Here is a 13816-nt window from a genome sequence, read left to right on the forward strand (position 1 = left end):
TTTGAATATATCAAGTATTTTGTTAAAGTTCTATTTACAGGAAAGACAAGAGATAAAATGACAAGGGAAGGGACACCACTGGCATGGCAAAACAAAGAACATATCTGGTTCCATGTAATTACCAAGTGTGATATATCAATAAATGTCATGCAAACATTTAAAAAATAATTTACCTGGTCTTTGTCCCTAATTCAGGACAGAGCTTCAAAAATTATTGGAATTACCGGGAGTAAGGGTGTCTTTTGTTACTCACTAGAGCCCTTACAGACCGCACTGGGTTTATTAGGCTATGTACTCCTGATGGGCCTTAGACAGTTTAAGAGAGGAACGACCCAGGGCAGAAAGACTAAGCACTGACTGGAGGGCTGAAACGTCCAGCTCCACCTCCACCCTCTGGAAAATGGGAAGGGGCTGGAGACTGAGTTCAATCTTACAGCCAATGACAGAAAAAGACCCCAATAAAATGCTGGGCTTTCCAAGTTTGAGAGCTTCCTGGCTGGTGGACAAAGTGACGTACCAGGAAGGTGGCACACCCTGACTCCACAGAAGTGCCTGTGCTTGGATTCTTGAAACCTTGCCCTATGCGTCCCTTCCATTTGACTGTTCTTGAGTTATATTTTTTATAATAAAACTGTAACACGTACAGTACATGTAGAGCCTCCAATCAGTTCTGTGAGATGATTATGGTACCTGAAGTTGTGGGAACCCCTGAATTTACAGCTGACAGGGCATCAGTGTAGGTGGGCCTCTGAGACTTGCGGCTGGAGTCTAAAGTGGGGGCAGTCCTGTGGAGGACCAAGCCCTTGAACCTGCAGGGTCTACACTAACTCTAGGTAGCCAGTATCAGAACTGGACTGAATTGTCGGACACCAGTTGGTGTCAAAGCAGTGAAGAAGCCAGATAAAGCCAGAAGGTGGAAAACTGTAAAACAACTGGTCAGATTGCTTCAGCAAGGTAGTGTTGGCGGAGGGGAGCTGATAAAGGAAGAGTTCTTATTCCCATACGAGTAGGAAGATACAGAAGAGCTACATCAAGGTATTAACAGTATGAGGGAATCTCTGGGGGAATATTTCATTGTTTTGCTTTCCTATCTTTTCTCATTTTTAACAATACATATATATTGCTTCTATATTAATAAAATATTTGCACATAAATGTTCACAGCAGCATTATTCACAATAGGTGAAAGCCCAAATATCAACAAATGAGCAGATAACAAAACATAGTATATCAATACAATGAAATGCTCTTCAGCTATCAAAAGAATGAAGTACTGACTCATGCTAAACATGGATTAACCGAGAGAATATGCTGCATGAAAGAAGATAACAAGGTCACATATTGTATGATTCCATTTATAGAAATGTCCAGATGGAAGGTAAATTAGTGGTTGCCAGGGGCTGCAGAGGGGGGAAGTGGGGGTAACAGCTAATGGTACAGGGTTTCTTTTGGGAGTGATAAAAATGCTGTAGAATTAGATGGTGGTGATGGCTGCATAACTCTGTTGACTATACTAGAAAACACTGAATTGTACACTTATTTTTTTTTTCTTGGTTAACCTGGCTAGGGGATTATCAATTCTGCCCATATTTTTTAAAATATTTATTTAATAATTTACTTATTTTTCAGTTGAAGTACAGTCAGTTTACAATGTTGTGTCAATTTCTGGTGTACAGCACAATGTTTCAGTCATACATATACATACATATATTCCTTTTTCATCTGAATTGTACACTCTTAAAAGAGTGAATTTTATGGGATGTGAATTAAATCTCAGTAAAGTAGTTTTATACACACAAAAAGACATTCTAAAATATAAACTGAAGAAGAGAAATCCTCTCCATGCCAGTTTTATTTTAAAAGTACAAAACAAGGTTATCTATAAGAAGGATGAGAAATGTTGGTGAATGGGAAGGAGGTTTCACTGGAGAGAAGGAGGCTGGACTGGCACACAGCACTTCAGGTGCAGCAGGGCTGGAGTTTCCGTGTGGACTCCAAATGAGGGTTCTTTCTACCCAGAGTAACTGACCAAACACAGAGATATTGCTAACCAAAATGGGTTGCTATTCTCTCCTCAGTCCTGGCTGACTGGCTGACAGAAACCAGAACACTTTATAGTCAAAAGCAGTCAGTGTTCTAAGAGCCCAATGTCTAAGTAGCCACTTTATTCTTAAGCAGGCGGGGAATAAATCTCTTTCTTCATTGAATATGGCAGAGCTGTAATTCAATAGGGTTTCCCCCCGGCAGAACACATTTTTTTCCCCAAGCCCAGCATACAAGGATGTACATGATAACTCCCACATAAATTTCTCTGGACTAAAGTTACAAAGCCCTCCTGAGGCAAGTGGTAGGATCAGACAAGTCTATCAAATAGACTAAGAAATTATATATAGAAATATATACCAAACATCTTAGAAACATTTTATATTTTACAGCATTATTATCATCTGGGAGATTTTCTTTTCATTTTACCTTTAATTTCAGTATCTGTTTTACTACTCTATTTCAAACTATACTTACTTGAAATTAGTAGTTACCATTTATTAAGCCCAATTAGTTTAAAGGCAAGATTGGTTCAGTTTTAATTAGCTAAGGATAATAATAGCACCTAAACAAAACAAAAACTTTGACAGCAGGCAGGGGACAGAAAATAACAGTGGAAACCAACAGCCTTAAAGAGCACAGAGAAAACAAGTAGGAAGATTGTATTTTACCTCTTGAAAAATATTTAATGATGCTGATGAAGACAGACTGTCAAAGCTGTGGGCAATTCTATTACACCAATTCAGCAGATCCCTTAAAAAAAAAAATGGGGGTGGTTGTCAAGAAATAAATGACCATAGGCCAAAGACAGCAAAGGCATCTGGGGACACTAACAATGTGAAGACAAATGGTATTAGAAAAAAGATTAGAAAAAAGATCACTAGGAAGTGATCTGACTCACTTCTCCCCCATCCATGCAACTAACTCCCAGGGCAAACTGAGGGGGGCTGCCCCATTTCTGATTCTCACTTCTAAAAGGGAAAGTCAACCAGTGAGAATGAAGCACAAAGGCCCAGGATTCTATTATATAGCAAAACCCAAGGGTCTTATTTAAGGCCTCAACTGTCACAGAAGGACAACCAGTGAAAGAATTATGTCAGTAACTATTCCCAATTCTTAAAGTTATCTGTTAAACTTTCAGTTATAAGATAAATAAGTACTAGAGATATAATATACAATGTGATAAATATAATTAACACTGATGTATATTATAAATGAAAAGTTGTTAAGAGTTCTCACAAGAAAAAAAAATGTTTTTACTATTTCTCTAATTTTGTATCTATAAGATGATGGATGTTTATCAAACTAACAGTAATAATCATTTCATGATGTGTGTAAGTCAAATCATTATGCTGTGTACACTGTAAACTTACACAGTGCTATATGTCAATTATCTCTCAATAAGGAAAAAAAGTTATTTTTTAAAACTAAAATAATGTTACCTTTATAAACCTTCCTAACTCAGAAATTAGACCCAAAGGTCTAATTTCAAAACCTATTTTTTTGTAACCATTCAGTTCCAGCTAGTAAGAAGTTTGGAGGGAAGTGTTTTTTCTGTTTTTGTTTTTAATTAAAAAAAAAATTGGAAGGGGGGTAAATTAGAGTTATTTATTTATTATTAATTGCAGGACTCTGCACGTGCTTTAACACTGAGTTACCCTCCCCACAAGGGAAGCAGTTTTAAAAATACCAACTCAAAAGTGTCTAGCCCAGTACCGTAGAGACAATTCTCTTCCCTCAAGGGTCAGTCTTTTATTTCCTCTTCTGGTTTCTGAAACTTCTTCGGGTGCCTGTTCCCCTCCAACAGAACTATCACTCACAGAGTGATGTTTCTCTCCAGTAAGCTGGATGTAAATGTCAAGCAGGTGATCGGTTGCTGCTGATAAACTGGGATATTTGTTTTGAAGAACCTGGCAGCGGGAGAAAAAAAAGGAAAGAAAATTTAGCAGTAGGCGTAGTGATGTTTAAAAGCAGACGTAAACTGCTGCTGGCATTAGTCAACCAAAAATGGATTCTCTGTGAAATCTGCCATCTTTACTATGAATTTCTACCCTTACCCATGACCTCAACTCCTCAAAAACCTTCCGTTTTCCCTGGCCAGAACTCAGTCATTTGGCAATCTCACCACAGCTTAGGGTACACAAGCTAGATGGGGAAGGGGTCCAAGCAACACAGGCATCCAGCACCTAGGCATTTACTCACTGAAGGATCCTGCAAGTACTATGTACTCTAACTGTAAACAATTCTAGTACAGTCATCGTGTCATTTCTCAGCCAAAAGCAAATAAGAAACAGTTAATGGGAAAAGGAAACATAAGGTTTTAAAAGCAGACCACAGTAAAAGGAGCTCGTGTTAGGTCCTGATAAAAAGCAGTTGATCTTTAAAAAGCAGACAATTAAAAAAAGCAAAAGATCCAGTCCTATTCACTTTGGTAACTTTTGAGAATTTTTTGCAGTATAATGCTTTGTGCTCTTAATACTGGTTCCAAGGTTTTGATATGGATTTGTTCGGTCAAGTCTATTTGAGAAGGAGGAAAATATTAAGTCTATATTAGAAATATTACCATCTAGTACATTTAAATTAGTTTGAGAAGTACATCACGATTCCAATTTATATATTAAATATCCATATTTTATATACAATAAATATGTAACATCCACATATTTACAAAGATAAAGAACTAAATCTTTTTTTTAACATTGTTTGATTTATAATAATTTTACAATGTTGTGTCAAATTCCAGTGTAGAGCACAATTTTTCAATTATACATGAACATATATATATTCATTGTCACATTTTTGTCTCTGTGAGATACCATAAGATCTTGTATATATTTCCCTGTGCTATACAGTATCATCTTGTTTATCTATTCTACATTTTGAAATCCCAGTCTATCCCTTCCCACCTCCCCGCCCAAGAACTAAATCTTTTAACAATGTTGTATCAGGTGATATAGATCTCATAGCTTTGATTTCTTCATACTTTTTTTTTTAACTAGAGGATTTTACAACAAATATTATTGAAAACATATACTTCAGACGTATTAAAAATTAAGGAAGGGCAGAAGAGAACAATAAAATAAAAAAATTCACTTTTTAAGGGATACACATGTGGACCTTTCGAATACAGAATATACATTTTTGTGTGTGGAGGGAATATTTTCAAAACTGATCATGTATTTATGGACATTGGCCATAACAAACAAAAGACAGACTTATTTACATCACTCCTGAAACAGAAAGTTCCCTTGTGAGCCTTCTGTAATCACTTCCTTCCTGATTCTAATCTCTCAAGTTTTGCTTTCAAGTTGTCATAGACAGGGGGTCATAAGGATATAGTGTGCAGTTGGGTTTCTCTTACTAAGCACGTTTCTGAAATTCATCCAGATATTACTGAACATATCAGGAGTTTATTTTATTTCTGAGTAGTAATTTCATCATATGAGCACGTATATTTATGATTAAGATGAAAAACAACCTACTTGCACTTGTAAAAAAATTTTTGTTAGGTTTAACACTTTAGAAAGGGCTCAGTTATTTGGAAAAAAAAGTTCTAAGTAGAGAATATTTATATGTACCCACCAATTGGTCATTTTCTACCTTAGCCAAAAAATCTTGTTATTACTAAAAATGTCAAAATTTACAAACAGTATCGTGTAATAAACAAATCTGACATGATATGGTTACCAAGTTGACATGTATTTTAAAGACTTATTTTAATAAGCATTTATTAAGTACCTACTTTGTTTCAGGCACTGTTTCAGGAACAGGGAAACAAAACAAAATAAGGAATGAAGACCACTGTCAAGAAACTCCACCTAGTATAAGCAGATATGGAAGCAAAATCAAGCTTGCAGCACAAAGGACAACATGGTCAGCCCTGCTTGGGAGACCCAGGAAGGTTTCATGGAATGGGAGATGCACCTGGCAGAGGTCACCAGGGACCACAAAGGGGTACTGCCAGCAGAGAAAGCAGGCCATCTTCAGCACCAGCACATATTCAAAGTGTGTGGGGGAGATAAGGGTGAAAAACTGCCAGGGGCAAGTTCCCTGCACTTACTAGGTATGAAACTAGCATCACGCAAAATAAAAAATTGTATTTCACTCTTTGAAATATAATTTGCTATTTCAGCAAGAAGTCAAAGGCAGTCGTCTAAGCATTAAACGTCTGGGGTTAGCAGCAACAGAAATGCCCTTTTTTTGTGTTCCCCATGAAGTCAGCACAGGAGATTATTTTATTTCCTAAGTAACACACATAGGTTTTTAGCTACCAGTCATTCATTTAAGAGAATGTTGTTAGGACTTATTAGTAAGTCCAGAAGCTTAGAAATAACACACGAGCTTCTGAAAGTCAGCTATCTCAATACGACACATGTCACTTAGGTGAGGGGTGCAAGTTCCTGCTGCACTTCTTGTGAGCAGTGACTCACTGCTGCCATGACAGGAATGGAAAGATGAGTTCTAGGTCTTACTTCAAGTACAGAAACAGCAATAACAGAGTAGCTGTCAAAGGTTCTCCCCATCCTCCCAATACATCACACCTAAATGTGAACTTCAGGCCTCTCCTTTAAAGAACAAACTCACAATTTAAGTCTGAAAACAAAACATTTAAACATATACAACAGCAAAAGAAAGAGATGCATAACAACAGAGCAACACTATAAACGTTCACCAAGTGTCAGGCACTGAGTGCATGCTGGGGACCCAAAAGGTAAGTTACTGGAGGAGCTTATAGTTGAGGGGGAAAGACATATGGGACACATAAATACACAAGTGGGAACTAGAGTGAGGTAAGGAACTCACAAGCCCAAAACAGGATGTAAAGTTATAAAATCACATCATCAAGACAAGGCTTCTTAAGAGATTAATTACATGATCAAGGGTTTTCCAGTAATACACCAGACTCTGAAAATCCCTCTGCTAATAAACACCTAAAATGTTAGACAAAGTCTTTGAAAATGTTGGCCTGTCTCACTTATTTATCTAAAAACTTACACCAAGGAAGAGGAAAGCATCCCCCTGTGGCTGAATCACCACTGACAATGCTCCATTTGCTACTCTTCAAGATGAAGAGTGGGGAGGATGAGAAGCTTCCCAAGTGAGGAGGGAGACAGAAGGGAAGGCGGGAGGTTGGCAGTACCCTGGGTGAGGCATAGCTCCTCATGATCACAGATAGCCAGCGATACTGCAAAGGGAACTGATGTATAAAATCTATAAAATAAGTAATCTCGAGTTTCATTAATACCCAGACCAAAATGTACATGAAACTGTTAAGTGCAAAAGGCATTAGTTACAAGTCAACTTAGTAAAAAAAAAGATCCCTTGGGGACAACTGGGAGACTTAAGTATGGTCTGAGAATTAAATGCTTACTGAGGAATTACTATTCATTGTATTGGGTGTAATAATGATATTGTGGTTATATATGGAAATGCCCTTAAATATTTAGAGATGCATGAAGAGTATTTAGGGGTAAAATGTTATTGTTTTGGGGGTTTTGGGGGGTAATTAGGTTTCTTTATGTATTTTTAAATTATGTTTTTATTTTATTTTTTAGTGGAGGTACTGGGGATTGAACCCAGGACCTTGTGCATGCTAAGCATGTACTCTACTGCTAAGCTACACCTTCCCCCAGGGGTAAAATGTTATGAGATTTGCTTTCAAATATATCAGCAAGTAAAAAATACTAGGTGAAGTTAACACAGTAAAACATTAGCACATTAACCGTTAAATTTAGGGTGATGAGTATTTTGGTCATTCATTTGGCTATTTCCTCCATTTACATGTAAGTCTAAAATTTTTAATAATGAAAAGTAAAAAAGACAAGCATTAATACTTCCTTTCTCATCACCACATACCTCATTCAGTTCTGTCTTATCCATGTTATCCAGGTGAATTTTGGTCCAATATTTGTCTAACAGAGTCGCATGACTATTCAGTGGTCGATACCAATTTCCTCCACAGCTCAAGAGCCTGTATTTCAAAATGAAAAACAGAGTCACACAAAATTCCCAGTTTTAATCTTGAATTGTGCCCCTGGTTATTCCTTGCTAGACATTATCTCACATCTGAATAAAACTCACAGTCCCTTCTGTTGCCAGATACCACTATGTTGGGCCTACAGGGAAGATGGCAATGAAACGCTGCCACTGACCTCAGGCATTTTGATCTCAACAGTACGCTTCTTCTCCTTAAGACAGAACTTCAGGAAAGAGAAAACATAATCCAAGACCCATAGCATTAAAAATAAGTTCACTGCTTAGTACTAAAGGGCTACAGTACGTAAAGATAACTTAAAATGCCCAGAAGAGAACGAATACTCATTAGACACATACTCTGCGCAAACCACAGGCTTACAATAAAGCCGCTTCATTTAATCCTCAAACGACTGCCCTGAGGGGATGGTGCCTTCTTTCCTTCCAACCTTAGGAAGAGGAGAGTAAGATCCCTTGCTCCCTCAACTGTGACTACAAATGGCAGAGCCAAGAACTGAATTCGAGTTTGTCTGACATCCTTCTATGATGTCCCATGACATTCTGGGAAATCTATTTAGCAGGAAAGAACTTTATGATCACTGTGAACAAAATCAGGGTCTATTAAAATTAACAGGGCCTAGCAAGGTGTTCCCTGAGAATTGTAAGGTTAGCTCTGTACTCATCTGGGCAGTGAATGCTCACAGAGGTACAGTAAACACTAATTTAACCACTAAATATGTGACAATAGTTTCACTCTTGGCCATTTTAAGACCTTGGAGATGCTATACAGGTACAGAAAAATAGTAGGAAATAAACCACTGTCTTCACATTATTACAGAATATAGGTAGGGACATATACTAAGTCTGCTTAGGTTTTATTCCTTTGTTGATGCTTATATTCAATTAAATTTTTTAAACTGTTTGAACTCCACATGGCTTCATCATCACCACATCCACCACATCCACATGGCTTCATCATCACCACATCCAAGGCTGGGTGCTTACTATGTGACAGGTCTTCAGTGCACATCATATCACCTAAACCTCCCCAACTTTTATCAAGTTGTAAAGTAGGTATTACTGGCCCCATCATAATCAGCTAAGCAAGGTACACACAGGTATGGAGTGTCAGTGTCAGGACTCAAACCCAGGGCTCTCTAACAACAGTCTCATCTCTGGTTATATTTGAAAACATAAAAACAAGATAAAGTTTTTTAAGACTGGTTACTTGTTTTTAAGTGAAACCAAACAAAGCTTTTATTTTCTAAATTAATTATCTCCATTGAAAACAGGAATGAGAAGGCTGAATCTGTCACTAGTTCCAACTAACCACGCTCGAAGTGGGCTGAGAGAACTCTACTGCAGGACTTTCGTACTCAGCGCTCTAGCATGTGGACTCGTGGGGAGGAGGCTCCTAGTGGGAACAGGTGGTTAACAAGACCTACCTCCTGGTTGCAAAGAACTGAAATCCAGGAGCCACTTTCAGACAGTCCCCTCGGCCAGGAATCAAGAGCTCTCCATTCTCCAAAAGAGGGATCAGCACAGAAACCTACATCACAAAACCCCAGCGAAAAAGCTATTAAGACAGAAGTAACAACAACAACAACAACAAAAAGCCACCCTCGCACCAAATGAACACATCCTTAAAGGAAACCTTACTTGTCACAGCGTGAACTGGGGTGAAACAGGAGTTAGGAAGATTGGAGCCACCTAAACTCCAGTAGAACAATTTATTTGTTCAACAGTCACTGAGTACCTATTATGGACACTAAACATCTAGACATGGATGCTTCATCTCTCTCTAAACCTAGAGATTCTTCTTCTCTCCCTCCCCTCTCCCCCTTCCCCTGTTCTCTCCTTTTTCTCTCAAACCCAAGAGCAGAAAGTCCATACACAAATAGCTTTAGGGTTCACATTAAAAGAAAATTAAAACCAATCTTGGAAAAATCTGCCCAAAGGAAGATTTTCTCATTCTGCAATATATTTTTTTGGTCATAGTTTACAGAGTACAGAAGAAATATGGACTGCCTCCATAGCTAAATTTTACACACATAGAAAACTGATTTTTTCAAAGTCAAAAATGTACACCCAGTTTATTGTCTTTAATGGAACACAGACAAGCATCATCTCTTCATCTGTCCTCAGCCTACTGCTCTACAGATGCCATAGCTGGGAAGTGGGGTCTCAAAGTTCTCAATGTAACTGTAACATGGGTAAGATATTTCCCACCAGGCCTATTTCTGGAAAGGCTGTGAAATTGGTCACATAAATTCAACTAAAGGAGGAAAAAACAACTGCAAAATTGATCAACAATTCAACTATTAAAGGAAATAGTACAAGCAGAATTTTATTGACTTTCTATCAAACAAGAGACCAGCCAAGTAACCCAAGAACTCAAACCAGATTACGTAGGTAACCAACATATCATCTCTGATGACATATCTCTGTTGTTTAAATAATCCCCCAGAATCACTATTAACAAAATGCTCTTCAAAGACAATAAATTAGGGAGTTACTAGAGAGATGACATACCACGTCTAAGGGGGCATAGTCAATATCTTCCAGAAGGATCCAATGTCCTTTTGTGGCTGCCTGTGTCAGGGTGCCAGGCTGCCACACAAACTCTCCTGGGACATCTGTGCAGCGATACATTCCTAACAGCATCTGCAGAAGGAAGATAAAGTAATTATTGAAATCACACACCTGAGGTGCCAATGCTACATCCTGTGATTAGTTCCATTAAATTTCCACAGGGCTGCAAGCAGGCACCCGAGATGTTACAGCTTGGCTCTGTTAGTTATGAAGAAAACCAATAACTATTCTCATACTCCTTTAGCAAAAATAAAAATTTAATGCAAATATTCACAAGCACACTCACGCAACACAATTCGCCATTTCTTAGTTACCTTACTGTCAGTCTGATCTCCAAGCTGGACTTTGAGAAGCTGAGGGGGCTTCCTTCTACCTGTCATTACAGCTAAATGTTCAACTAGGGAAGTTTTGCCACATCCAATTGGTCCTTCCAATAACACAGCATTCTGAGAAGCCACTGCCATAGCCAGGGTCTGAAGATTTTTGCAGACTGATTCAACCAGCACATAAGACCTAAAGGCCAGCTCCTGTTCACGAGAAGAACTCCTATTACTAGCCTAAGGAGGCAAATGAGAAAGAAAAAGCTCGTCAAGAAGAGTCTTTCCATAAAGGGCACAGGTTAACTTCTACAGCAATAGAAACTGATGTTTACATAAACCTCTGCCGATAAATTATTAGTACAAGAACTGTAATAACAATAGGTATGTCACCCAAAGTAAGGATCTGACTTTTTTCATTTTCTGTCTCCTCCAATCTAACCTTGGGGACGGCAGGGAGGAAATATACTAATAAGTTTAATAAAGAGTCTTCCAAAGTTTAAGAAGCCAAAAAAGTTGACACATGGGGGATGGGAGCAAACCTCATCTGTCACGACTGGATTTTTGCTATTCTAGGATTTCCTGCCTAAGATCAAGAATGCACACAATAAGTACACTTACGAGGAAATAAGGACACTAAAAAGATATTTTATATTATAAAATTGTACAATTTTTCCCAGGTGTAATAAAGAGTACTGGGAATTTTTAAATCCTTCTCTTTTTTTATACACACTAAAGTACAAGCATATCTCAGGATACTGCAGGTTCGATTCTAGACCACAGCAATAAAACAAATATTATAGTAAAGCGAGTCATACAATTTTTTTGGTTTCCCAGTGCATATAAAAGTTTTGTTTACACTATACTGGGGTCTATTAAGTGTGCAATTACCTTTATGTCTAAAAAACAATATGTGTGCCTTAAAAAATAGTTATTGCTAAAAAATGCTAACTATCACCTGAGACTTTGGCAAGTTGTAGTCTTTACAACAGTAACATCAAAGATCACCAATCACAGATCAGCATAACAGGTATAATAACAATGAGAAAGTTTGAAATACTGTGAGAATTACCAAAATGTGACACAGAGACAAGAAGTGAGCAAATGCTGTTGGAAAAATGGTACCAACAGACTTGCTCAAGGCAGGGTTGCCATAAACCTTCAATTTGTGGGGAAAAAACAAAAAAAAAACCAAAATCTGTTTTTAGGTAAGAAATGACATGGTATATGGGAGTTGTTTCAAAATATGATGTGGGGAAAGTGTTCAGAAATATGAATGCAACATAATTATCATGAATTTATAATCACTGAAGCTGGATGATGGAGACATGTGGATTCATTACACTGTTACTTCTACTTTGGAATATGTCTTCCGTAACAAAAGGTTAAAAAAAAAATGCACCCAGTATGTTTAATGGATAGTTTCAGTTTTGCCAGATGAAAAAGTTCTGGACTTTCTTGCACAATAATGTGAATATACTAACATCACTGAAATGTACATTTAAAAATGTTAAAGATAGCAAATGTCGCATTTATTTTACTACAATTTTTAAAATTTTAATAGTAATGCACCTAATATGACACAGGAAAAAGAAATCTTGGAAAAGTGCAATGATTATTAACTTTTAAGGAATGGTAACTACTCCAATATGGCTTGTCCCCTAAAGATATGTGGGGACAGATTGAGATTCAGGGCTGTTACTCCTTGAAATTTTGCAGGGCTGCTAATCTCAGCAATGAGCAGGCAGGCTGGGCTGTAGCATCAGTCTGCACTTCGGCCCCAGTGCTCTGCCACTGCTACCCAATACCAAATCCACCCCAACCAGAATCCTTCCCTATGTTAAAGTTCTAATGCTCCAAACCTAATCTATGTTAGGAGAAGGGGGGGGGGGCCTTACTGACCAGAGGGAAACATAAGGGACTTTGGAAACGTTGGTATCTCAGTGTTGACAACAGATATATTCAGTTTATGAACAATCATTAAGCTTAAGTTATATCTATGTTATACATATCTCTTTTTTTTCAGGCATAGAAGAGTTATTTTATATCATAATGCATTATAAACACATGCTCAATATTCTCCCCAAACTGCCATCCCTTCCCATTGTCTCTTGGCACTTGAAATGGAAGGCTCTCCTCTACCTCACTACCTTTTTCTTAATTACATGACAACTTTACAGCACAAAAGCGGTTATGAGTGGCACCATCCTCACAGTCCTTCCTTGAATTCCATCTTACCAACCTACTATCCAAGTCAGGGGCTACTCTTTTCCTGCTACCAGTAGAAGCAGCTGTGATCTAGGAAACTGAGGGTCGGTGTTAGGAACACAATTTAAAGTGCTTAAAGGTCTTAATTCCATTTATAGATATCTTTTGAACTGAACTTCCCAGGGACAAACTGATGATTCAAGGAATAACCCAGAATTTGTTACAAGAAGAAAACTGGGTGGATTTGACCATCAGACAAATGACAACTAAGGACTGCTGGGGAAAAACAGATCGGCTCCCTGTGGTTCCAGATTATGGAACCAGATTATGATCTACAAGCCTTTCCAAAGTATGGTCTGGAGCCACATTCTTGGAAAGAAGGTCATTTCCTACCACAGGGTAAGTTCACTTCACATACTAGCCTCCCACACACAACAGGCAAAGAGAATATTCTGACAGAAAGAGGCTGCTGGGAGTTACACCTGGGCCTACCTTGTCTCTGCCAAAGGGCAGCCCAAGGGTCCTGGGCAAGTCATTCTGCTTTGTTTTACATAAATATGGTATCACAACATGTGCCATCCAACTTCAGACAGTTGTCATAGCAAGTAAATGAGATCCTATACAGAAGAGCTTTGCTAAAAGTGAAAGCATCAAGCAGGCATCATTACAATTTCTAATTTAACA

General features: G+C 38.0%; 1 protein-coding gene across 1 annotated transcript in view; it reads right to left on the bottom strand.

Moving 5' to 3' along the window:
* MDN1 (midasin AAA ATPase 1) overlaps positions 1–13816 on the bottom strand; it is a 140194-nt gene that overhangs the window by 106966 nt on the left and 19412 nt on the right. Inside the window, 6 exon segments of the mRNA XM_032484597.1 lie at positions 2714–2795; positions 3759–3952; positions 7899–8013; positions 9461–9564; positions 10548–10679; positions 10922–11164. Coding sequence (XP_032340488.1) covers positions 2714–2795; positions 3759–3952; positions 7899–8013; positions 9461–9564; positions 10548–10679; positions 10922–11164 — 870 coding nt within the window.

The sequence above is a fragment of the Camelus ferus genome, chromosome 8, assembly GCF_009834535.1.
Source record: "Camelus ferus isolate YT-003-E chromosome 8, BCGSAC_Cfer_1.0, whole genome shotgun sequence".
Taxonomy (NCBI): domain Eukaryota; kingdom Metazoa; phylum Chordata; class Mammalia; order Artiodactyla; family Camelidae; genus Camelus; species Camelus ferus.